This window comes from Jaculus jaculus, chromosome X (assembly GCF_020740685.1).
Source record: "Jaculus jaculus isolate mJacJac1 chromosome X, mJacJac1.mat.Y.cur, whole genome shotgun sequence".
Taxonomy (NCBI): Eukaryota; Metazoa; Chordata; class Mammalia; order Rodentia; family Dipodidae; genus Jaculus; species Jaculus jaculus.
In genome coordinates, this window is record NC_059125.1 from 153,222,033 (window position 1) to 153,248,382 (window position 26,350).

General features: G+C 42.4%; 2 protein-coding genes and 1 non-coding gene across 3 annotated transcripts in view; 2 read left to right on the top strand and 1 right to left on the bottom strand.

Annotated features, from left to right (window-relative positions):
- Positions 1–401: 401 nt before the first annotated feature.
- Dkc1 (dyskerin pseudouridine synthase 1) lies at positions 402–13,389 on the top strand. Its single transcript, XM_004672665.2, has 15 exons — positions 402–540; positions 1,245–1,309; positions 1,808–1,894; positions 4,178–4,269; positions 4,486–4,670; positions 5,834–5,898; positions 6,270–6,396; positions 6,604–6,734; positions 7,335–7,478; positions 8,990–9,110; positions 9,894–10,012; positions 10,426–10,529; positions 10,837–10,915; positions 12,176–12,313; positions 12,619–13,389. Exons 1-15 carry the CDS (start codon positions 525–527, stop codon positions 12,685–12,687), a joined length of 1,542 nt encoding a protein of 513 aa, XP_004672722.1. The 5' UTR covers positions 402–524; the 3' UTR covers positions 12,688–13,389.
- On the top strand, positions 6,829–6,955 carry LOC123456952. Its single transcript, XR_006634810.1, has one exon. It is a non-coding gene; the product is annotated as a small nucleolar RNA SNORA36 family (small nucleolar RNA).
- Positions 13,390–14,159: 770 nt separating the features above from the next.
- The window catches only part of Mpp1 (MAGUK p55 scaffold protein 1), a 32,413-nt gene continuing 20,222 nt past the window's right edge, over positions 14,160–26,350 (bottom strand). Inside the window, exons 6-12 of the mRNA XM_004672662.2 lie at positions 26,126–26,322; positions 24,115–24,221; positions 21,399–21,479; positions 20,374–20,454; positions 15,818–16,020; positions 15,521–15,595; positions 14,160–14,814 (exon numbers count right to left, since the gene is read on the bottom strand). Of these exons, the coding sequence (XP_004672719.1) occupies positions 14,638–14,814; positions 15,521–15,595; positions 15,818–16,020; positions 20,374–20,454; positions 21,399–21,479; positions 24,115–24,221; positions 26,126–26,322 (921 nt within the window). The 3' untranslated portion in view covers positions 14,160–14,637. The remainder of the gene's footprint in view (positions 14,815–15,520; positions 15,596–15,817; positions 16,021–20,373; positions 20,455–21,398; positions 21,480–24,114; positions 24,222–26,125; positions 26,323–26,350) is intronic.

The following is a 26,350-nucleotide window of genomic DNA, read 5'->3' on the forward strand; positions in this document are numbered from 1 at the left end:
CATTGGATTCCTATTGGCCAGTGCTGCCCTAGCTGGACAGGAGTTCCAAGCAGAAACGGTGGTCATCTTTCTGTACGCCTTTCTCAATTGGGGCTGACCTAATACCAAACTCAAAGAGTAGGTGTCGGAAAGCACTGGCTACTCCTTAGCGTCAAGCAGGACGTCCAGGTTAAACTACAGCAGCCCACAAGCAACTTCTCTGGGCCACGCCCACACGCTCCAGTCCCGGGCGGGCGGAGAGCTGCGCTGCAGCTGGAGGAACTAGGGGTTGGCTAAGTCACGGAGAGCACGCGCAGTCGCACCATAGCCGTGGCTGAGCCGCCCAATGGAATCATGCAGACGGCCAGCGCGCACCTTGAGACCCACCCTCCACGGATCCGTCCCGCCCCTTCCAGTTCCGAGTCCCTGCCCGGTGCGCGAGTGGGTGGGGCCTAGCGACGGCGCGGCCTGTCTGTTTGCAGGCCGCGGGAGTCTGCGGTTGTTAACCGGGTGGCTTGAGCCGACTGCACGCGGTACGGTGCAAGATGGCGGAAGCAGAAGGTAAGGGCTGCGGTTGGCGGTGGCTTTGGAAGCTACGTGGCTCTCTGACGTGCGGAGGAGGCAGGCGTAGTGAAGTAGTCTCATGACAGATCCGCCCGTTTGTGCCTGTAGGCTGGCCGCGTTGTGCCGGGCCTTGAGAGCAGCCTTATGTAGGTCCAGGTTCCCTGGGCGGCTGCTCAAGAGCAAAGCCTTCGCGGTGACTAGGCTCCTTTAGATTCTTGCCTGGAGTCGAGGGGAGCCCACCTAGTGCCCTCAAGAGGCACCGGCCGTGCAGGCTACTCGGTGATGACAAGAGATCGGGTAGCGTCTGTGCCGCCAAAATAGGGTCGCGAGGGTGCAGGGGAAGGGTGGGGAAGAGAAGGGGCCGAGGTGGCCGGGAGGGTTTAACTCAGAGTTGAAAGGAAATCGTAGCCATCACAAGCCCGCGGGTACCGTGCAGTGGTCGCTTGTGGAACTTTCCGGCCTGTAGGCAAGCGCTTTTTTGATGTGTTTGGCTCTGGCACAGCCACGTGGTGGACCCGACGGGAAGCCAACACGTGCGCCAGGCTGCAGTCAGACGCTAGCCTAGCAACCCGTTTGGCCTCGCACACTTAAAAGTTTTCTCCAGGAATGCTAGATTTTTATCTCCTTGCCCTGCTTTCAGACTTTATTTTGAACATTTGTTTTTAAAGAAAAGCTCCAAATCTAGTGTTTATTTCTTTTAGTCATTATTTTGCCAAAGAAGCATAAAAAGAAAAAGGACCGGAAGCCATTAGAAGAAGATGTAGCCGTGAGTAGGAATGTTTTACTTTGTTGTAACTAAAAAATAAAGGTTATTTAAATAAAGTGAAAGGAATGCAACGTCTGTGTGTAAATAAACTAAATGGTGTTTACACCATCAACTGTTCTCCCTGAATTTCTCTTCCTTGTCCCACTCAAACCTATGGCTCCGTTTTGGTTTTTTTATACATATTTGGATCCACCTTGGTGGCACTTACTTATTGAGCTGATTAATTGCTTCATTTTCCTTTTGTTTGTTTAAAAAACATACACCACTGCCAGTAATAAAATTGTTTCAAGCCGGGTGTGGTGGCACACGCCTTTAATCCCAGCACTCGGGAGGCAGAGGTAGGAGGATTACCATGAGTTCGAGGCCACCCTGAAATTACATAGTGAATTCCAGGAGGTCAGCTTGAGAGTGAGACCCTACCTTGAAAAACAAACAAAACAACAAAAAATTGTTTCAACCAGGTGTGAACTTTGACACATTGTTTCTATCCTACTGAAGGAAATACAACATACTGAAGACTTTCTTATCAAACCAGAATCCAAAGTGGCTCAGTTGGATACTTCGCAGTGGCCTTTGTTACTTAAGGTATGTGCTGTGTATACCAGATAGATACCTGTGCTTTCTTATTGTTACCAATTATTAAACAGTTAAGATTAGTTACCAACAGATGATAGTATAAAGTACTATTCCTTGAAGGTTCAGATTGTTCAAAAATTCAAGAGCCGGGTGTGGTGTCACAGTCCTTTAATCCCAGCAGAGGTAGAGGAGGATCCCCATGAGTTCAAGGCCATCTTGAGACTATAATAGTAAATTCCAGGTCAGCCTGGGCCAAAGTGAGATGCTGCTTAGAAAAACAAAAATTCAGTCCAGGTGTGGTGGTGCATACCTTTAATCCCAGCAATTAGGAGGCAGAGTTATAAGGATCACTGTGAGTTGGCCAGCCTGTGACTACAGAGTTCCAGGTCAGCCTGGGCTAGAGTGAGACCCTGCCTTGGAAACAAAATTCAACAGCACTGTTGTACTAGAATAAATTGAATCACCATAATGTTAAGTTGCTAGCAAAGTTTAGGATTCAAGATACAGTTTTCATGAGCTCAGGAGTACTATAACACCAGGTGGGATCTAAAGCCATAGAGATAGATAGGCACCCTACCACTGGGTACAAGAATGAGAGGTGTAAGATCAGAGAGAGAACACCATGGAGAGAGCCAAGGAGAGAGGGTTTTATTTAGGAGTTATGAGTGAAAAGGAAAGCTGCTCTGCAAGGAAGAGATCTTGGGTCATGTGCTATGTGGGGGCCTAGAGCAAGGTGGTATTTCTTCTAATCAGCCCAGAGGCATCCTCTATAACATGAGCCATTTCCAGAGTCCCAGACAGAAGGGTGTACTGGCACCATTACACAACACTACTTTTTGGACAGTTTACATTCTAAACTCAATTCTTACGTAGACCTTTTTCAGTTTGTGGGCCAATTTAAGTAGGACTGTTAGTACTTAAGAGTTGAGCTTTGAAGCCTGGTGTGGTGGTGCACACTTTTGATCCCAGCACTTGGGAGGCAGAGGTAGGATACCCCCTGTATCCCCAACACATATTAAGATACTATGAGCAAGGGCTGGAGATGGCTAAGCGGTTAAGGCACTTGCCTGCAAAGCCAAAGGACCTAGGTTCAGTTGTCCAGGACCCATGTAAGCCAGATGCACAACGTTGCTCAGGGCATCTGGAATTCATTTGCAGTGGCTGGAGGCCCTGGCACACCCGTATTCATTCTCTCTCTCTCAAATAAATAAATAGATATTATGAACAAACCTTAGAGAGAATAACCCAAGGTCATATAGTCTGATCTAAACATGTCTGGCTTCAAAGCTCAACTCTTTTTTTCTTTGTTTGGTTTGGTTTGGTTTTTTGAGGTAGGGTCTCACTCTAGCTTAGGCTGACCTGGAATTCACTATGTAGTCTCAGGGTTGTTTCAAACTCATGGTGATCCTCCTACCTCTGCCTCCCGAGTGCTGGGATTAAAGGCATGAACCACCACGCCTGGCTTGAAATACTATTATTCTTTAAAAATCATTATTGGTTTTATTTGTGGGTTTAAGTGGTGTTGGGTATATAATTTTCACAAACTGGATACTGGCTGAGTCGTGAATAAAAGTTACTGAGACAACCCATAATAAACTTTATAAACTGTATGTATGGTTTGGTGAAAGAATGAGGTCTACTTACATCTTTGAACAAAGTTGAATTTCTCTTTGACTAGTTTAACACCATCATTTAGACAGCACCTTCTTTTCTTTTGTAGGCCCTGGGAAAATATGTGAGCACACAGGGAAAGTGAGGACTCTACTGTGGAGAAACTTAAAAGTCTAAAAGCCAGGGATGGGAGATGGTTAAACAAGTACTGCCATTTGTAGTAAATATAATGAAAGTGACCTGGTGGTGAAAAATGGTCTTCATGAAGTTGGTGGGTTCTTTCCAGATAGTGGTAAAGCCTCCTCCAGACAGACTGAAAAGGAATGGGCACATGAATAGCAGACAGAAATAAGAAACAAGCTAGCCATGCTTAAAGTTGGCAGCCTTCTTCAGTTTGGCTCATCTGGGAAAATCAAAACTATAATATGTTTTATTCAGAATCCTACACAGTTAAGTCCAGTTTCTCCTTTATAATATCCCCACAAGTCTCTTTCTAAATCAGGAACTTAATCCTACACGTGCTCAAATTTATCTTGTTCTTGTTAGTACTGGGAATCTTCCCAGTCTGTAAAGTTTACTAGTGTGTCACAGCTACAGTGATATTGATATGTATGGGAACAAAACTCTACATATCAGTGGTGTGTTACTAAACTTATGTTGTGTTGCATCATTGATTTCCAGAATTTTGATAAGTTAAATGTAAGGACAACACACTACACACCTCTTCCTTGTGGCTCAAATCCTCTGAAGAGGGAGATTGGAGACTATATCAGGTAAGTGTGGGGAGCAAACACTGTATAAACTTGAGTTCTTTTGAAAATGATGCTTTCATATTATTGGAAGAAGTAATAGCATCTTGGAACTAAGGCTTTTACCCTGGACATATAACCTAAATCTGTGATGAATTTTTTCTTTTTAACTCTTAATATTTTTTAATTTTTTTTTAAACATAAGAACAGGTGATGCATTAACCTTTTTTTTCATTCTAGGACAGGTTTCATTAATCTTGATAAGCCTTCTAACCCCTCTTCCCATGAGGTGGTGGCCTGGATACGACGAATACTTCGGGTGGAGAAGACTGGACACAGTGGCACACTGGATCCCAAAGTGACTGGATGTTTAATTGTATGCATAGAACGAGCTACTCGCTTAGTGAAATCACAGCAGAGTGCAGGTATGTGAAAGAAGCTGGACAGTTGTAGAACTTGGAAGGCATTGTACATTTGTTTCCTTTCTACATTTCGGCTCTTGGGAACTCATTAAAAAAGAAAATCTTGAAGCTGGAATATTTTGTCTTCTATCTTCCGCTGAGTTCTAGTGATTCTACCCTTTTTATTATTTCTAGCTATCAGTCATATGCAGATGGAGTCAATGGAAACCATTCCTAGTACTGGGGCTGAAGTCTTTCTAGCTTTGGGCTCACTGCTTTTGCCTCTTGTCTGTCTCTGGTTATGCTTCTGTCTAAGGTGCCCTTCCCTGCTTTTCATTGGAGAAAATTCTGCTTACTGTGCAAGGTACATTCCAGTGAGAGGTCGTACTAGATACTCCATCTCTTCCTGTTACAGCATTGAACATTGAATTCCAAATGAGAGAATGTATCTTTTTTAAAATATTTTTTATTTTTATTTATTTATTTGAGAGAGAGAAATACAGAAATAGGCAAGTAGAGAGAGAGAGAGAGAGAGAATGGGTGTGTCAGGGCCTCTGGCCACTGCAAATGAACTCCAGACACATGCACCACCTTGTGCATTTGGCTTATGTAGGTCCTGGGGAGTTGAACCTGGGTCCTTTGGCTTTGCAGGCAAGTGCCTTAATGGCTAAGACATCTCTCCAGCTGTGTGTGTGTGTGTGTGTAATTATTTATGAGTGTGTGTATGGGCATGTCAAGGCATCTTGCCTTTGCAAGCGAACTCCAGACACATGTGCCACTGTGCATCTGGTTTTACATGGATACTAGGGATTTGAGCCCAGGCCACTAGGTTTTGTAAGCAAGCACCTCGAACTGCTGAGCCATCTCCCCAGCCCTAAGAATATCATTTTTGAGAAAGGATTTTGCTATATATCCCAGGCTGGCTTGGAACTCTGTATCCTCCTGCTTTAGCCTCCCAACTGTTGGAGTTAGGTTTGTAGGTATGTGCCAGTATGCCTAACTGTGGGGAAAAAAATATATCTTCCTTTTTCCCCATCTATTCCATGGCACTGTCTCTATAAATTTTATAGGAACATGGTATAACATTGTCTTTTTCTACTGTGTAAGATGGGAGTGATTGAGCATATAAAAATATGAGAATACAGAAAACTCAGTGGCCATACCTGAATACTCTTGTCATTTTACAGGCAAAGAGTATGTGGGAATTGTCCGGCTGCACAATGCTATTGAAGGGGGGACTCAGCTTTCTAGGGTAAGTCTGCAACTGTAGGGAGGACATCTTGGTGATTTGGGTGTCTGAGCCCCTAAACATCTGGAGATAGGCAAACTCTCTTGCCTAACTTGTGCCTTTTCCAGTGGGCTGCCCTAGACCCCTGGATTGGGGATTATAGGTAACAGGGATGCCTTCCAGGTATGTCCCTTCTGAGGAGGAAATTCTGGTCAGCATTGAGCTTTCTTAGTAGTTGAAGCAAGAAGTAGAAACTGAATTAAAAGGCATTTTAGATCTTAAATAATTGAAAGAAAATTGTGTTTCAATTATGTCCTTTAATTCTCTAAAGAGCCCTTTCATCTTACTTAAGAGTTTGTATGGCGAGTATGTCTTTGTTCATACTTGTTCTTTAGGCACTAGAAACTCTGACGGGTGCCCTGTTTCAGCGACCCCCACTTATTGCTGCAGTAAAAAGGCAGCTTCGAGTGAGGACTATCTACGAGAGCAAAATGATTGAATATGATCCTGAAAGAAGATTAGGTTGGTATTTCACCCTGTGAAGAACAGAATTGCCTTAGACTCATAAGTGGGTGGGAACGCATTCCTGAGGATTCCATTCTGATTTAGAAGTGATGTCTCTAGCACTTTGTACTGACGTGGCCTTATGTCTGTCATCTCTTGAGTTTCTCAAGCAGTCATGTGTTTATTTTGGAACAAAAGGACTTCATTTGTGTGTGTATATCTTAGGAATCTTTTGGGTGAGTTGTGAAGCTGGAACCTACATTCGGACACTGTGTGTGCACCTTGGTTTGTTAATGGGAGTTGGTGGTCAAATGCAGGAACTTCGGAGGGTTCGTTCTGGAGTCATGAGTGAAAAGGTATGTCATTATGGGGCTTGAGGTTTTAGGATTGATTCTTGATCTCCTCTAGCCCTTGGTAAAACTGTCTGCTTTACATCCTAGGAAAGGCAATTTCCAAAGTGTTGAGTTCATGTCAGGGCAGTTTCCCTGGTCTGTTAATTAAACTTTGGGATATTGAAATTGGCTAAGGGAGATGACTGAATCTTATATTCTGTTCACTTGCCTGATAGCCAACAACCGTCCTGCTTGGGGCTTGGGTGTGGCTCAGTGTTAGAGCATGTGCCTATCTTGTTCAGAGGCTTAACTTCCATTCCCAGGATCAGGAAAAAAAAATGTCTGCTTAAATCTAATATAACAATAATTACTGAGTTCTAAACAGTTTAGGGGTTGGGCCGGACATGGTGGCACACTCCTATAATGCCAGCACTTGGAGAGGCAGAGGTAGGAGGATCACCATGAATTTGAGGCCATCCTGAGACTACATAGTGAATTCCAGATCAGCCTGAGCTAGAGTGAAACTCTACCTCAAAAATACAAACACGCAAAAGAACAGTTTAAGGTGTGGGGGCCTGATGGATATTTGAGATACAATTAAATTTATATCTGGCTGCTTCTCAGGACCACATGGTGACAATGCATGATGTACTTGATGCTCAGTGGCTATATGATAACCATAAGGATGAGAGCTACTTGCGGCGTGTTGTTTACCCTTTGGAAAAGCTGTTGACGTCTCACAAACGGCTGGTTATGAAAGATAGTGCAGTAAGTTCTGGATTGAGTCCATGTTTGCATAGAATGTTTCAAAAGATGAAATGTTGGCATTGTGAAATCATTTATTTTCCCTGTTGCTTTTATTTGTTCAATTAGTTGCATAGGTTGATTTTCTGGTTATTAATAATAGAAACAGCTAAACTTGTTATGTCAAAACTAGGTATATTACTTTTAAAGTAAAATTTTAATACTGGGCCTACTTAGGGACAGTGAGATCTAAACTTCATAGCTATCAAGCCCTTTTCTTAGCATATTTACTTTGTGGTCATAAAAAAATTGAATCCAGCAAATATGCAGTTTAGTTTAAGCTTTTTAATATGGAGCATATTTAAATAATGCTTTTGGTTTTTTGAGATAGGGTCTTACTCTAGCCTAGGCTGACTTGGAACTCACTCTAGTCCCAGGCTGTCTTTGAACTCAGAGTGATCCTCCTATCTCTGCCTCCGAGTGCTGGAATTAAAGGCCTGTGTCTCCATGCCCAGTGTAAATAGTGTTTTTATTTCTAGTTGTATGATTAGAGAATGCATTTTTTAATTTTTAAAATTCATTTATTTGAGAGAGAATTGGCACCAAGGAAACTCCAGATGCGTGCACCACCTTGTGCATCTGGCTTACATGGGTACTGGGGAGTTGAGCCTTGAACTAGGGTCCTTAGGCTTCATAAGCAAGCGATTAACCACTAAGCCAACTCTCCAGCCCCAAGGCTGATTGTTTCTCGAGGTGTAGTGTCTTACATGCTTTTTTTTTAATATTACTTTTAATTTGAGAGAGAGAGAGAATGGGTGTACCAGGGCCTTCAGCTGCTGCAAATGAGACTTATGTACCACCTTGTGCTTATGTGGGTACTGGGGAATTGAACCTGGATTTTTTGGCTTTGCTGGCAAGCACATTAACTGCTAAGCCATCTTTCCAGCCCTCTTGTTTTAATTAAAAAACAAAAAAAGCTGGGCGTGGTGGAACACGCCTTTAATCCCAGCACTTGGGAAGCAGAGGTAGGAGGATTGCTGTGAGTTCGAGGCCACCCTGAGACTCCATAGTGAATTCCAGGTCAGCCTGGGCTAGAGTGAAACCTTACCTCGAAAAACAAAACAAAAAAGAAATATTTATTTGCAAGCACAGAAAGAGGAAAAGGGTGTACCAGGACCTCCAGCCACTGCAAACAGACTCCAGATGCATGTGCCACTTTGTGCATTTGGCTTTACATGCGTACTGGAGAATTGAACTTGGGTTGTTAGCCTCTGCAGGCAAGTACCTTAAGTGCTGAGCCATCTCTTCAGCCCAAGGACAGCATTCTTTAACAATACAGCAGGATCAAAATATGAGTAATGATTTTTTAAAGTTGTATTTGGTATTTTGAGTAATGTGTGTAGAAATCTTGAAGAGAAGTACGATAGTGCACTTGTTATGTGGTTGCTCCTGTTCTGTGTCCCTTCATAGTATCAGTGCTGCTGGTCCCATTTCCTACTCAGGGGATCTGGCCCTCATTTGATACTGTCCTCCAGGTAAATGCAATCTGCTATGGAGCCAAGATCATGCTTCCTGGTGTTCTTCGATATGAGGATGGCATTGAAGTCAACCAGGAGATTGTTGTCATTACCACCAAGGGGGAAGCTATTTGCATGGGTAAGAGGGGTGCCACCCTCATCCACTCTAGAGTTGGGGCTACAATCTGTACCATCACTGCTAGACTCATTTGAGCATCTCCATGTCCTGGTTCCTCATTTTGGTCTAATCAGTGTCTCCTAAGGTCTATATGGGTGGTCCCAGCTAATGGACCGATGAGTTGGATGTAGATGATGAGGTGTTGCATTTTGGCCCTCCAATGATACTCTCAAGAGTTGGAGGGGATGGTTAGTTGTGTCAATCAAAATGAAGAAACTATAGTTCACTCCTTGCTTGTTTGCAAATAACTTGTTAGTACCATTTGTGAAAGCTTAGTTACTATTAGATTATTCCTTACAACTTTCAGGGCTATGTGGTCCTCTTAATGAATAAGTCAAAATTAGTTAACAGTCCTAATTTGCACCAGAAAGAAAACACATTACCAAGGTTCCTTGGCTCAGTTCTGTGAGCAGACAAGGCAGCCATGGACAGCTCCATGGCACAGGCGGCAGCAAAGAGATCCTTGAAACATCAGATGTTCTATGGCCAAGTGTGGTATACACATCATTCCTGGATGTGTTCAAAGCTTCATACCTTGTCAAGTGTGGCTTCAGTTGCTTGGATTAGATATGTTTCTAAGTTTACAAGTTTAATATCATTTTAAAGGTTTCCTTCCTGGAGTACATATTCCTGTGCAAAGGAAAGCTCAAGTTAAGCTGAATGGGTTTAAATTATTGCAAATGGGCATGAAGTGGTAGAATTGGGACCATGCAAATCTTTTTTTCCTCTGCTGAATGTCTGCAGCTATTGCATCAATGACCACAGCAGTGATTTCTACCTGTGACCATGGTATAGTAGCCAAGATCAAGAGAGTGATCATGGAGAGAGACACTTATCCTCGCAAGTGGGGTTTAGGTCCAAAGGTAAGTGGCACTGAGTTGTAGTTCTGAGTAATTTTGTTTGGGATTGTTAAATACCTACTCAGGCAGCGATTTTCAGTTTAGTAGGGTAAACAGTTGGATATTAAATAGTCATACGGTGGTGAATTTTAGCCATGTTTATAGCTGCCAGGAGTACACAGAAGTCTGGTACCTGGGGTATCCACAGTGTTGTGGGTGAGAAATTTTCTCTTAGACTAGTGTGAAGAGTAGATTAAGTATTGGTGACATGAAGAGGTAAAGAAGAATTCAGGACAGTTCATTCATCAGAGGACTATGAAACCCTGCTGAAAATACACAAGGAATGGACCTTGTGCCATTCTGTGCAGGCTGACATTGTGGTCATCATGCATTTGCATTAGTCTAATTTTAATTTTAAAATCCCGGCATTTGACCAGGCAAGTCAGAAGAAGCTGATGATCAAGCAAGGCCTTCTGGACAAGCATGGCAAACCCACAGACAATACCCCTGCTACATGGAAGCAGGACTACGTTGATTACAGGTAAGGGCAGGGCATTGTAGAGTTAAGGAATGTTGAGGGACTTATTTTGGACAACTGTGCTAAGTGCTGGATCACAAGCCTGGTGTTGTAGATCAAATTTCCTTACTGGGTTTTGTGAGGCTTGGGCCAAGAAGGCTCAAACCTGTATAGCAGGAAGTTATTCCTTTCTAGACTACAGACAATCTGCAAAAGCAACAGGTGGGTTCTTCTGGTGGCTTTAGATTAACCCAATTTCACTGAGTAATGGACACAGAAGATCTCACGGATAGCTGTTCCATAATTGGACCTCTTATACTTCCTATTTCAGTGATACTGGCAAGAAAGATGTGGCTGCTGGAGCTGTGGAAGCCCCTCAGCTTGTTGCTGAAGCAGTAAAAGTCACAAAGGTGAGTAGTATGATCTGTTTGGAATGGGCTTCAGGAGATGAGAGTGACACACAGAGAGAGTGGGTGCATCAGGTCCTCCAGCCACTGCAAACAAACTCCAGACACATGCACCCCCTTGTGCATCTGGCTTATGTGGGCACTGGGGAATCGAGCCTCGAACCGGGATCCTTAGGCTTCACAGGGAAGTGTTTAACCCTCTAAGCCATCTCTCTAGCCCCAAACAGATGATGACTTTTTTGTTTTTTTGTTTGTTTTGTTTTTTCAAAGTATGGCCTCACTGTAGCCCAGGCCGACCTGGAAGTCACTATGTAGTCTCAGGGTGGCCTCTAACTCATGACAATCCTTCTACCTCTGTCTCCCAAGTGCTGGGATTAAAGGTATGTGCCACCACCCCCGGCTTCAAGAGATAAAAAATTTTAAGAAGCACCAATGCTGGACTAATCTGAAGTCTAGCTATATACATACATACATACATACATACATACATACATACATACATACATAGGCATACACGTCTTAATACAGTAAGGCAGGGTTTCTCAAGAGCCTCGTCCTTATTGTGGTGCACACATAGCTATTGCATCATACTTTAGGATACTTACTTGGTTGTGGTGGATTCCTGATTCCTATTCCCAGCCATGTCCTCTGGAACTCAGTAATCAAATTGGCCTTGGCACTAACTAACACTGGGATAGAATGCATTGTTCTGGTCATAGCCTGGCTTCATTGGTAGGTATATTGAACTCAGAGGTCTATATAAAACTATGCAGGAAGAAGCAGAATTATCAGAGATTCAGGTGTTTAAATGGCCACAGTGAAGCATGTGGGTTTCCCAGGATTGAGGGCTACTACTGGTATTAGGACTCCAAATGGCATGTCTGTAGTCAAGATACTTGAGTGGCTAGGAACAGGCTATGTGGTTGGAGTTTCTCTGTCTTCAAACCTGCAGTAAAAGGCACTGTTGGGGTTTATAAAAAGAAAGCTTGCTGTTGGGTCTACTTAGTATCTTTTTTGGTGACCTCCCACTTTTTGACTATAACTGAACCACTTTCCTACTCTTTTTGTTTGAGAGAAAAAGAGGCAGACAACATTCCAGGGAACTCCAGACACCTGCACCACCTTGTGTATCTAGTTTTATGTGGGTACTGGGGAATCAAACTCGGGTCTGCAGGCAAGCATCTTAACTGCTGAGCCATCTCTCCAGTCCCCCCTCCATTATTACCAAAGATCTAACTTTGGTACCAATTATTTTCATCACAGCGGAAACGTGAGAGTGAGAGTGAAAGTGATGAGACACATCCAGCAGTTCCCCAGTTGATCAAGAAGGAAAAGAAGAATAAGAAGAAGGACAAGAAGGCTAAAGCTGTGGTGGAGAGTGAGAGTGAGCCTAGAGATGGGGTACGTATAGACACAGGTGTCTTGTGCTGGCTTAGTCCTTGGCTAGGGAACAGATGGACAGGATGGGGCATGAAGCATTTGAGAGCAGTGGCTCATAGTTTGTATTCTGCTGATGAGTTGGGAGGATGTTTATGTTTATCATCAGAATGCCCTTCACTGAGAAAGTCACTAAACTTCATACAAAATTAATTTAATTCCAAATGGCCTTATGGATTCTGGCGTGTACAGTACCAGGTACTTTTGGGGGCAGTCATAATTATTTTGCTAATAGGTATTATAAGTTTTCTACTTCTGTCTCTCTTTAGGACAGTGACACCACCAAGAAGAAAAAGAAGAAGAAGAAAGCAAAAGTGGCAGAAGAGATGTCTGAGTAGTAAGCACCTGGAAGCATTGTGTCCAGTTGAGGGAAGAAATTAGAGCCTTATTGAGAAAACTTTGTGTTGAGGGAGTGGAACAAAGGTCTTGGGCAGGGTAGAGTTCCGGCATACTTTTGCTACTAATTGTGACCTCAGTGGTTAGCTGGTGTGGTCACCCATCTTGTCCTGTTTTAAGGATATGGGTAATAAAAGATTTTATGCCACACATTTCCCTGCTTGCTTCAGTGGGGAAGCTGCACCTTCAGACCCAGCACTGCCCAGTAACTCTGCAGCTATTGACAAATGGCCATTTTAAACAGCAACATAGTCCTCCTCCTAGTTGGCTATTTTTTATCTCTGTGTAAAATGTTTTTTAAAATTGTCTGCTAAATGATAAGATATAGATCTTTCTGTAAGTAAAAGGGTATAATTGTTACTGGGGAGATCTTATCTCTTGTGCCCTAGTCTGGTGTCACATGTGGGTCTTGCTGGCCTGGTAGTGTAAATCACACTGTAGGCCTCATATTTTCATGCAACCTTAAGTGTGTAGCAGCATTTATCTTACTCCATCCAGCAATTTGTGTTTGTGATGGAAGCTGAACCATTCCTTGTACCCTCGTGTTCTAACCTTCATTTACTTTTTAACAAGTTGATTTGTTCATTGCTGGGAGCAGAATATCATTTTTGGTCAATTAAAGACGAGTTACGAATTTTAAAGTATTCCTGTTTGGCTTTCTAATTGCTAGCGTTCTCAGAATGGCAGAACAAAACAATGCAAACTTTTTATTTTTATTTTTTTGTTTTTTGAGATGAGGGTCTTGCTCTAACCCAGGCTAACCTGGAATTTACTATGTGATCTCAGAGTGGCCTTGAACTTGAGGCAGTCCTCCTTCCTTCTGCCTCCTGAGTGTTGAGATAAAAGGCATGAGCCACCATGCCTGGCTGTAAACAATTTTTTTAAAAAATACTTATTTATGAGAGAAAGAGAGAATGGGCACACTAGGGCCTCTAGGCACTGCAATGAACTCCAGACCCATGTGCCCCCTTGTGCATCTGGCTTATGTGGGTCCTGGGGAAATTGAACCTGGATCTTTAGGCTTCGCAGGCAAATGTTGTAACCACTAAGCCATTTCCTCAGTCCTCTGTAAACAATATTTTAAAAAATATTTTTTATCTTCACTTAGTTGAGAGAGAAGCAGAGGTAGAGAGAATGGGCTCAGCAGGGTCTCCAGCTACTGCAAATGAACTCCAGACACGTGTCACCTTTTGCATCCAATAACTGACTTAGGAAGCTTAAATGTGTACACCCAATGGGTTCTCAACCAAAGGGGGGAATCACTGATTTCTGAGGCAACTACTGTTTTTGTAATATCAGCTGTATCTGAACCCCAGAGAAGTATCTTGTTGATACCTTAGCTGAGAGTTTAAAACTAGGCAATACTTTCTAGAGGTTTGTGGTACATACGGAAATACAGAGGCTTACAAGGTCATTGGCATTTTGACACAGCAGCATTTTTATTGCTTTTGAGGGTTTCCCTAGAACAGACAATCTATTTCACAGCTGTTTCCTTTTGGCGTATAATAAAGTTGCAGAATATATTCAATCAAGAATAAAAAGACAATTGAGAAGATGGCCTAGCATAGTTGAGAGTAAAGGATCTCAGGCTTCAGAGGGACATGACTCATTGCTCTTTTTTTCTTGCGTCATCTTTGATTAATAGTTTCATTTGTATAGTACTTCTTACTCTCAATTTCCAAAGACTTCTTTGAAACTCAGATCAGTAGGGCCCCATTTGTCAGGAAAATGAAACCCCCAGCCCTTCAGGAGCCTGAGCAAGGAAACTGAATCCTACTACTTAAGACAGCTGACATCACTAGTTGAAGGCAGTCCTGTTTGACTTAAAGCAAGGGGAATGGAGTTCCAAATGCTGGAGAAAGAGGCTAGAATGGGTTCTTCCATCTGTAAGCTTAGTAAACCCAGGATACAGGCACCCACTGTGGAGAATTGCATGCTTGTTCAAAGGCTTCTTGCAATTGCTTAAGAGTTTCATCAACACCATTATTTACAAGAGAGAGGTCAAAGTAGTGAGCATACTGGCTACGGATGGCCTCAGAATCCTTTTGTAGTTGCTGCAGGGCTTCAGTCTGCAAAGAAGAAATAGCCATGGATGAAACAGGCTGCCATATACCAGCCTTAAACTCAGTCTAATACAGGCTTAGCTCAAACTCTGTTTATTGCTGTTTGGTGTTTTGAGACAGTCTCCAACAACCCAGGCTGGACTTGAGCTCAATATAAAGCTGAGGATGACCTTGAACTGATCCTTCTCCCGCTATAGCCCAAGTGCTGGGATTACAGCTGTTCACTATGACACCTACTTTATACAGGGTGCTAAACATGAAACAGTAACTCATAGTAAAAAAAAATAATGTGTGAGATACTATTTCACTTCTATTACACTAGCCAAAAATGAAAAACATGACCAAACAACATGCTCAAGACAAAAGAAAATAAGCAGTCTTACATGCCATTTTATTCCCCATAGCCATATTCTACCCCATAACAGGTTCAGTGCTACTTCTGTCCTTCACAGCTCCCACTGTTTGCTCTAAATGAGCCCACAGCAGAATCAGATTTGTTCAGCTGTCCACTGCCACTAGACCTTAGTATTTCAGACAATGGTGGGGCCTGGTTTGTTTTTGTCTTATTCCCATTACCTAATGTCAGTAGTCTAGGTGGTTGTTTAATTATCTCTTGAATAAATAAAATATACATGCCCTTTGTCTTGGCAGTAGGCCAGCAACCCATGCTGAATAAACCCCACCCACCCTGCACAGCCCCCTCTTTCCACACCTGAGTGCCCTGGTCTGTAGGTGCAATGAACACAATGAAAGGTGAAAGCTCTGCAGTTCGAACAATCTTCAGGGTCTAGAAACACGGAAGGATGGAAAGAAAAAATAGCTGTCAGAATGGATTCCTTTTAATAAGCTTTACTAATCCCAAACTATTCTTGTTACAGGTTAACCTATTAAAACTATGAAAAGCAATTCTGAGTTCCCATTAGATTCCAAGGAGCTTTGTTTTTCATCACCCCTTTCTCCACTCTCTGCATTACTGCACCCATCACTCCTGTTTCCCATGTGGACCCACCTGGGGTTCAATGTCAAGGATGGCAATCTTGTCCTGTTTATGGATATGGTACACTGTTTCAAATTTGGTGCCAAACATGTTGCCCTGATAGCTGCCAAATTCCAAGAACTCATTGGCAGAGATGTTTCTTGTCATTTCCTCTGTTGAGATGAAGTGATACTCCTTCCCGTCTTCTTCACTCTTCCTTGGTGGCCTTGTTGTATCTGTGTACAAGAACTCAAATCCTTGATGAGCTCTGAGTCCTTGCCATCTCTTAATGGCTTGGTCCAAGGTGTCTGTATAGAAACCCTACCTGCCTTTGGGGGAGAGTTTAATACAGAGTTTCTTCCTACACACTCCTGAAAGGCTAGGAGGCAGTGCAGACCAGGAACTTCCCCATCTGTCCAGAATATACTAATTTTCAAGAGGCCCTATGTCAAACATTTATATCATTTTCCCTGTGTGAAACCAACAAAGCCAGGAATGCTGACAGTCAGAAGTGAAAAAAATATATTTTTAAATAGAGCTATGGGCTATATTTATATTTTATATTTATATATATATTTTTTTGAAAATAGCTGGCCTTTTTATGACTTGGAAAGGAGAGTACTTTCATCTAGCCACATTGTTAAAGTGTTCTTTAGAGTTACATTTTGTTACAGATAGGTCTAAGTCGTAAAAGGATGCAAGCATATTTTTATTGATTTATTTGAGAGAAAAAAGGGCAGACAAAGTGAGCATGGGTACACTGGGCATCTCCAGCCCAAGAATTCAAATATGTTTTGCCCACAACCTACAAATGCATCTCTTTCTACAAAACTCTCCTTTGATCTGGCATCATTTTAATGTGCCATCCTTTTCTCTATTCCCCTTCTCACTCAATCTTACAGAATAAGGAGCCTACATTGGGTATTTCTCTTTCCAGACATCCTCCATGTACCCCTCAGTCCAGGGCCATATGCTCCACTGAATGATTCTATGAGCAACTCTCCACTAACAGGAAAGCACATAACAAAAAGAATAAGTAGCCAGGTGTGGTGGCACATGCCTTTACCATAGCACATGGGAGGCTGAGGTAGGAGGATCTCTGTGAGTTTGAGGCCAGCCTGGAGCTACAGAGCAAATTACTTCAATAAACAAAAATTAACATCAGGCTCCCAACCTTTCTAATTTGCTTAGCAGTATCTCTGGAGATACATAAATATGCTGCACAGATTCACTTCTGGGAATGGAAGAGTTGCCTAACTGTGCAACTGACCATTGGCCTTATTTTCTTCCATGTCTCTCACCATGATTGTTCAGATCATTCCTAAGCACTGCTTCAATTCAGAAGACATTCCATGAGAATGGGAGATAGCCTCAGTGTCCAATAATAGTAATCTAGTATCCATATTACAGCACATCAAGGGACTACAAAATAGCTCTCGAATTAAGCAGATGGTAGAGGATCATAACAAAGTGTTCATAAAGTAAAATCAAAAAATAATATAAGGGCTGGAGAAATGGCTTAGAGGTAAGGTGCTTGCCTGAAAAGCCTAAGGATCCAGGTTTGATTCTCCAGGTCCCACATAAGCCAGACGCACATTGTGGCACATGTGTCTGGAGTTCATTTGCAGCAGCTAGGGGCCCTGGTGCACCCATTCTCTCTCACTCCCACCCTTCTGTCTCTAGTATATAAATAAAAATAAATCTTTAAGAAAAAAAATTTTGCACTGCAAAGGACACTGTGAATAAAGCAAAGAGGATATACAAAGAACTCAAAAAGTTAAATAATAAGAAATCAAACAATCCAATCAAAAAATGGGCTATGGAGCTAAATAGAGAGTTCTCAAAGGAAGAAATACGAATGGCATATAAGCATCTAAAAAAATGTTCTACGTCTCTAGTCATCAGGGAAATGCAGATTAAAACTACATTGAATCCCGTCTCCTGTCAGATTTGGCTATCATCATGAAAACAAATGATCATAAATGTTGGTGGGGATGTGGAAAAAGAGGAACCCTTCTACACTTGATGGGAATGCAATCTGGTCCAGCCATTGTGGAAATCAGTGTGGAGGTTCCTAAAACAGCTAAAGATTGATCAACCCAGCTATAGCACTCCTAGGCCTATATCCTAAGGACTCATTTCCTTAGAAGTACATGCTCAATCAACCATGTTTATTGCTGCTCAATTTATAATAGCTGGGAAATGGAACCAGCCTAGATGTCCCTCAACTGATGAGTGGATAATGAAGATATGGCACATTTATACAATGGAGTTCTACTCAGTGGTAAAGAAAAATGAAGTTACGAAATTTGCAGAAAAATGGATGGATCTGGAAAGGATTATACTAAGTGAGGTAACCCAGGCCCAGAAAGTCAAGCGCCACATGTTCTCCCTCATATGTGGATCCTAGCTACAGATGATTGGGCTTCTGCGTGAGAAGGAAAAAAAAAAACTCAGTAGCAGAGGCCAGTAAGTTAAAAAGGAGACATAAAGGGAAGAGAAAGGAAGGGAGGAGGGTACTTAATAGGTTGGTATTGTATATATGTAAGTAGAAGAACAGGATTAACGGGGGTGAAAAGGCCCAAAGTGAGGTCAGGGGAAGAGACTGAGTAAAGGAAAGGTGGAGGGAGGGCTAATCAAAATCTAAGAGGATGCAAATAAATCATATGGAATCCTCCAGTTTTGGACAATGGAAAACTCAGGAGCCATAGATCATTGTTAGAAAATTTTCAGTGGCAGGGATGGATACCTCCACTGAGTTGTTGGCCAGGGAGGTCCCTGATGCCCCCAAAACATTATAGGCCATTGCTGAGACCCTTGGTTTCCCACCAGGAATCGATGGTAAGACCCTACTGCTGAAGACTCCACATACTTGGGCTGCAAGGCTACTGAGAAATCCCGCTAGAACTGAGCTGATAACCTCCTCCATGTAGACCAGTTGACGGAAAGCTGGAAGAAGCCATTCTACATGTAGTTCAATGGGAGAAAGAGATACCACCAATGAAGATACTCAACAGTGGACACTGCAAGCCTTATAATTGGCCAGCCAGGCCAAATGAGCCAATGGGTGCAATAGTGGCACGTCTGTCATGGTGGAAACCAACTGCCCACCAATTGGTCTGGAGGCCCACTCCATGGGGGAGAACACATCCCTGATACTGAAAACTTAAAACAGGGGTAGTCATGAGCCCTAGGGGTGTAACATCTGCTGATGTCTGGAAAAATGTCTATACTATGCATATCAAACTGCTCAGTAAGCACTTCTCTTAATATTTATACCCTTTATATTAATGCTACTCTTACTTTGGGTAGAGAATCTTCACTTCAGATGGCAGTGACCTTGGGATGACTCAGAAGGAATCATAGTGCTGGAAAGAACTGACTGGATTAGTGACTAACATCTCAATCACACCTTCCAAGGCTCAGGGTCTAATGTGGAAGAGGTGGCGGAAAGAATGTAAGAGCCAAAGGAAGGGTAGGACTCCTTACAACTTGATCCCCTCCAGACATAAAATGGCCTGCATATCCATGACCTCATAGTGCCTGACACTACCTCCACAAGACCATCATAAGAGGAGGAAAAGATCATGATATCAAAATAAAAGAAAGACTGATTGAGATGGGGAGGGGATATGATAGAGAATGGAATTTCAAAGGGGAAAGTGGGGGGAAAGGAGGGCATTACCATGGGATATTTTTTATAATCATGGAAAATGTTAATAAAAATTGAGAAAAAAATGATTAATTAATTTAAAAAAGATGCCAGGCGTGGTGGCGCACACCTTTAATCCCAGCACTCAGGAGGCAGAGGTAGGAGGATTGCTGTGAGTTCAAGGGTAGCCTGAGATTACATAGTGAATTCTAGGTTAGCCTGGGCTAGAGTGAACCCTACCTGGGAAATAAAGTAATATACATAAATTATAATTCTTGGAACTAAGGAAATGGCTCTGGTTAAAGCAACTTGACTGCAAAGCCTACTGGTTGGGGTACTATTTCATAACATCCATGTAAAGCTACAAGCAAAAAGTGGCAGAAGGGGTGAGATTGCTCAGTGGTTAATGCCTAATGACTGAGGTTGAATTCCTCAATACCCACATAAAGCCAGATGTACAAAGAGGTGCATGCATCTGGAATTCATTTGCAGTGGCTAGAGGCTCTGGTACACCCATATATTTTCTCTCTCATGCAAATGTGCACCAATAAAACACAAAATATTTATTAATTTAAAAAGTGGCAGAATCATCTAACATTCATTTGTTGTGACAAGAGACCCTGGCAAACCCATACAAACACACACACATGTAAATAAAAATAAAAATATAAACTATAATTCTTAGTAATTTTTAAAGCAGGATAAAAACTTTTACTATGACTTCCATTATACAGAAGAGAGAAAATAAGTAATTTTGCTATTTGAAGTCATTGTTAATACACATTTTTTCCTTCCAAACTTTTAGATTTTTAATCAAACATTTTAAATAGAACAAAAAGACCATATCTCAGACAATGCAAATAAATGATAGCATGTCATGTTCCTACCCTGTCCGTTAGGCTCTAACTTCCCTTTAAGGCACCCAATAGCTACTTACATGGAGCAGGGTACACAAACTTCTCCGGATTCTGGCTGAGCAGAGCATTCTTAATGTGGCTGCGACCCACACCACTGGCTCCTGCATGTGGAAAAAAGAAAGGCTTCCACCACCTTCCCCCAAAGACAAGGGTAGGAATTAGGGAATCAGTACTCAAGTTGCCATCAGGTGAAAATAAGGGCACTTGCTAGGGAAATCTGATGACCTGAGTTTGATTCCCCAGAAACCACATAAAGCCAGATGCACAAAGTGTGTGAAATAAATATCATCTAAATGCATAAACTTTTCTGAGCTCTTCAAAATTAGTAAAGTTAAACTCATCTTTCTACTGGACATGTCACCAGAACCCTTTACAAACCATAAAACATTGTAAAACTAACCTTAAGAATGGAAAAATGAGTCCCTTTCCCTGCCCCATCACCAAGGCCTTATACCCGGCTTAGATCTAAGAACTCATTCTGTTTTGGGTCAGACTCCCTGGAGGGAAGGAACTTTCAGGGCTCAAAAGAGCTCAGAGAGTACTTTTTGGGGCTACACTGTGCTATAAATGCATTCTAACATGTATTTTCTAAAGCCTATCACTGCCACACATCTACTGCCAGACAGACAAGTGGATAAAGAGGTTTAGGACCAACCCCAATCTAAAATAATTATTAAAATGTATCTGGGCATGGTGGCACACGCCTTTAAACCCAGCACTTGGGAGGCAGTGGTAAGAGGACCACCGTGAGTTCAAGACCATCCTAGATCTAGAGAGTAAGTTTCAGGTCATCCTGGGCTAGAGTGAGACCCTACCTCAAAAAAGTTACTAATATGTTTAATTTCACTAGTGAAGTACTCAACTAGACATGAGTACTTATAGAATCAGAAAGCTCTTTATAACTGTTCTATACGAAGGACCCAAGCAACTTCACTCCATTTTATCCTCACTGACTTGTTTTGGGGATGGACACAACACTGTCAAGAAAATAATACAGAATTGTGCTCTTGAACTAGTAAAGCAGCAAGGGGCAGTGAAAATATACCTATTAGCACCAGGGTCTTCCTCTTGAATGCAGGGAGCCGAACAACTTCCTCATAGGAAACGACATCCAACTGGTCAAAAACTAGTGAGGAAGAAAATCAAGCCATATTCATTTCCAGAGCTAGAGTGGGAAAGCATTGGCCAAGGTTAAGGGACCTGACATAATCAAGCATAATCAAGGGAGAGCCAGTGTGGTGGGGGAAGTGGTGCACACCTGTGATCCCAGCACTTGGGAAACTGAAGCAGGAAGATCATAAAGTCCATGTTAATATGGACTGCCTCCAAAAAATGGGGGAAAAAAGTGGGGCTGGCTAAAAAAAGAAGAGTGGGTTTGGGAGACAAACATAGGAGGATCACTGTGAGTTTGAGGCCAACCTAAGACTACTTGAGACTATACAGTGAATTCCAGGTCAGCCTGGGAAACAAGGAGACCTTACCTTGAAAATCCAAAGAAAGAAAAAAAAAATAAAAAAGAAGAAACGAGGCCAACTTTCCCAATACCCTCTATTTGATATAGCTCTGTCAGCTAGTCCTTAGGACGATGGTTTCCTTTTTTTTTTTTTTTTTTACTCTATGTTCTCCTTTTCTGTCCTTTGTCTCTCTGAGTGGACCTTTCTAATCTGCTGTGATTTCAATAACTTGATGGTCTAGGTCTCTAGCATATTGGCTGACTCAGGCATTTGAACTCAAACAATATCAACACCATCTCTGTCTTGCTTAAAATGTCCCTTACCTTAGGGAACAGCACCAATATTGACTCACTGTTCAAGATGGAAATATGACTATCAAAGCCACAGCTGAAACCACGGAGGAGTTGGGGAGATGAGCAAGTGTTGCTTCCATGCTGAAACTGATAATCAGCACCAGGCTAAAGGACACAGACCCTGAGGATACTCAACACTTACCACGGGCAGAGATCCAGATGCTCCTAACAGCTCATCACTGAAGTAGACTTAAAACTTGTCCACCACAGCTCAGGGGTGGTGCGGGGAGATTGTAAGAGCCACAGGTTGAGACGTCATGCCCAGAGGCATTTCCTTCCTGCAGTGGTTTGATTCAGGTGTCCTCCATAAACTCAGGTGTTCTGAATGCTAGGTTCCCAGCTGATGGAGATTTGGAAACTAACACCTCCAGGAGGCAGTGTATTGTTGGGGCGGGTACTATAGTCAGTGTCCCCTTGCCAGTGTTTGGCACACTCTCCTGTTGCTATTGTTCACCTTATGTGGGCCAGGGGGTGATGTCTACCCTCTGCTCATGCCATCGTTTTCCCTGCCATCATGGAGCTTCCTCCTTGAGCCTGTAAGCCAAAATAATCCCCTTTCTTCCTACAAGCTGCTCTTGTTTGGGTGATTTCTACCAGCAATGCAAACCTGACTGCAACACTTCCCCCTAAAATAACTGACTGCTGCTTCCACAGTGCATAAACTACAGCCTCAAAGAGAATACCTGCAACCCCACTGAGGAGGGTCCCAAGAAGAATGGAGGCAGGGACGAGGGAAAAGAGGGTACCAACACATGATGTATCCCTACAAAATATGTTGTTAATAATAATAAATCTTTAAACAAAAAAATGTGGGGCTTGAGAGATGGCTTAGTAGTTAAGGCACTTGCCTGCAAAGTCTAAGGACCTAGGTTCAATTCCCAAGTACCCACATAAGCCAGATGCACAAGGTGGCACATGTGTCTGGATTTAGTTTTCAGTGGCTAGAGGCCCTTGTGTGCCCATTCTCTATCTATCTTCTTTCCCTCTCTCTTTAATAATTAAATATGAAAAAAAAAGAAATGTGGCTATCAGCCCAACACTCCCCAAATAGATGCTTTGGCCATGCTTAACAGGATTAAAACCTTTAATAAATTTATTTGTTATCAGCAACCTGGTTTAACCTCATTTATGACTGAAATATATTCTCATCCTCCATATTCACGGGCTCTGTATCCTCAGATTCAGCCAACTATGCATTGAAAACACATAAAAATTTTGCATCTGTATTGTGTATGTACATACTTTTTCTTGTCATTATCCCCTGAAGAATATACTATAACCATTTACACAGTATTTTCATTGTATTAAGATACCGAGATGAAGCCAGGCATGGTGGCGCATGCCTTTAATCCCAGCACTCAGGAGGCAGAGGTAGGAGGATCACCGTGAGTTTAAGGCCACCCAGATTCTAGGTCAGCCTGGGCTAGTGAGACTCTATTACCTCGAAAAATAAAAATAAAAATAAAAAAAGATACCGAGATGATTTTAGAGGACTGCATATGTTCTATGTAAATACTACACTACTTTACATGAAGGACATGAACATTAATGGATTCTGGTATCCACAAGGGTGCTGGAACCAATTCCTTGCAGATACTGAGGAGTGACTTTATGTCCAACCATAATAGGTGGATTGCTCAGACCTTGAAGTAAGGTCATACTGAAGTTGTAGAACAGAGCATAGGGTGAGCATAGAGAAAAGTCTGGAAAACTGTTCTGTTGGTAACCTGAGGAATAAATTGATGAGAAGGTGTGGATAGACCACCAGCCTTTTTGGATATGCACTGGCATTGTCTCCCTGCAGTGACCTTACAAAGATGAAATGAACATGGAAAAATACTTTCTGTATAATATGCATTTCACTGCACCCTGAATCATCTCCCCTTTTCTGCTAAAGAGCCTGAAAAATCCTAGTGTTGTCAGCAGCCTGGAGTGAAAGCCCCAGAAAACTTACTTGAACTGTGCTTGGCCAGGTACTTGTCTTTGTATTTCTTCTTCTTCCCAAAAGGACTGCAGCTTGGGGCTTCACTCGGAGCCGACTGAGCCACACTTGCCACTCGCCTGGCAGGAATAGAAGACCAAAGGATCAGTGGGTCCTCAGCGTAAGAGCCCGTGCCAGACTCGGCTATTCCCTTTCTTTTCCATATTAAACTTTCAGGCTGACCTACTTCCTTCACTTTGCACATTCTTCATAAAGAGAAGGCCTTCCAGGGCTTGCCTCCCTCCCTCCCCTCTATGATATTCTTATGTGGTCACTCAAGCGCCTAGCAGTGGAAATGTTTCCTGGAGAAAATGAACCAACAAAATCTTTCCTTTAGTGAAACCTGACTGTTTTATTTATTTTTATTTTTTAGACAAACATTTTATTATTTATTAGAAAGAGAGAGACAGAAAGAGAGGAGAATGGGCATACCAGGGCCTCTAGCCACTGCAAACTAACTCCAGATGCATGCGCCACCTTGTACACCTGGCTAACGTGGGACCTGGAGAATTGAACTGGGATCCTCAAGGCTTCACAGGCAAGCGTCTTAATTGGTAAGCCATCTCTCCAGCTCAAACCTGACTATTTTAGCTGAGCTCTTTCCACTGGAATTGGGCCATGCCTGCATTAGTCTGGCAGTTTCAGGCAGGGAACCTTACCTTACTACACAAATATATTATCCACCCCAATCCTATAGCATATTCATAAGTTTATAAAGGACAAGCACACACCTATACCACATATACATCCAGAAAATATCTTCAAGGAAACAATATCTATTATTATGTGTGATATACAATGTACACTGATACTTCTTTGATCTTTTTCATATTTTGTTATTTTATTTACTTAAGGGAGACAGAGGGAGGAAGAAGCAGATAGAGAAAGAGAGGATGGGCACAAAAGAGCCTCTAGCCACTGAAAACGAACTCCAGATTCATGTGCCACCTTGTGCATCTGGCTTACCTGGGCACTGTGGATTTAAACCCGGGTCCTTAGGCTTTGCAGGCAAACACCTTAACCACTAAGCTATCTCTCCAGACCTGCATTGATATTTCTAGTCAGTGTTTTTTCTTTTTGTTGTTGTTGTTGAGGCATAGACTCACTATGTAGTCCAGGTGACGTCAAACCTGCAATCCTCCTGTATCAGCCTTGCAAGTGTTGAGGATAACAGGTGTGACTGGGTTGGTTAGATGGCTCAGTGGGTAAATAGTATGTGTTAGCAACATGCATGGCCTTCATGTTTTAAAATAAATACATGCTGCAGCCCACTGAATTGATTTCATGCTTCATTAATAAGTCACGGTCCACAATTTCATCTCATGTCCTCCTGGGTCTTCCTCAGCCATCTGCTTTCCTGATCTTGCAATGCTCTCCACCAGATGTTACCTCTGAAATTAACCAATATCCTCCAGAGTCTGAATTTTGTTTCCTTTGTTGCTAATGCTAAATATTTATTTCTAGAAAGCACATCCCATGGTTTGGTGCCATTTATCATCACTACAGATGGGGTCAACCAGAACTTAGGCTTAAAACTAAAAGACTGGTATCACAAATGACACTTCTCAAAGTTGTTTTTATTTTGCAGTGGCAGAAGGTCAACAGTGGATGTGGATTTATGTATCATTCCTATGGTCACTGAGTGAACCATCTGACTCAAGGGCAAGTATCTGCATAAAGGACTTAAAATATGAATGTTTTCCATAGGACTCAGAAGTCTTCTCAGAAACATCACAAAGTGGTAGAAGGGACACAGGACACCAGGGAGGGCTTTGTATCGAATATTTGAGGCCCATAGAGGATTCATTTACCTACAAGTGGCCTTTCAATCAAGCTGACCAACTCCTGTGGATCTTGCCTCACCCATTATGCCAGGGAAACTAGGAGACATGTTTAGGAGAAACAAACTATATACAAGATGGATTTTTAAAGCTAAGTGATTGTGGCAGGCACATGTCCTTTCCACCTGTACAGTGTGATTTACCATTCCTGCAGCTCAGGAGAAGGGATCAATCCTGCTGATTCCTTGGAAGAGCCTTCCACCCGCCCCTGCCACCAGTTGCTGTCATCCTTGTTGATGATCTGGATAATGTCTCCAGTAACAAACTTCAGTCCTGCCTCCTTACAAGGGATCAGATTGTCCTTTTTTGGATCATAGTCAAACTGTGCTCTCATGAACATCTGAAAAAAAGGGCAAAGGAGATCTCAG

Excerpts from the sequence above, each read along its gene's own strand:
- Dkc1 (XM_004672665.2), top strand. Across the intron at positions 4,671-5,833 it reads GAAATCACAGCAGAGTGCAG|GCAAAGAGTATGTGGGAATT; the intron begins GTATGTGAAAGA and ends GTCATTTTACAG. Across the intron at positions 10,916-12,175 it reads AAGCAGTAAAAGTCACAAAG|CGGAAACGTGAGAGTGAGAG; the intron begins GTGAGTAGTATG and ends TTTTCATCACAG.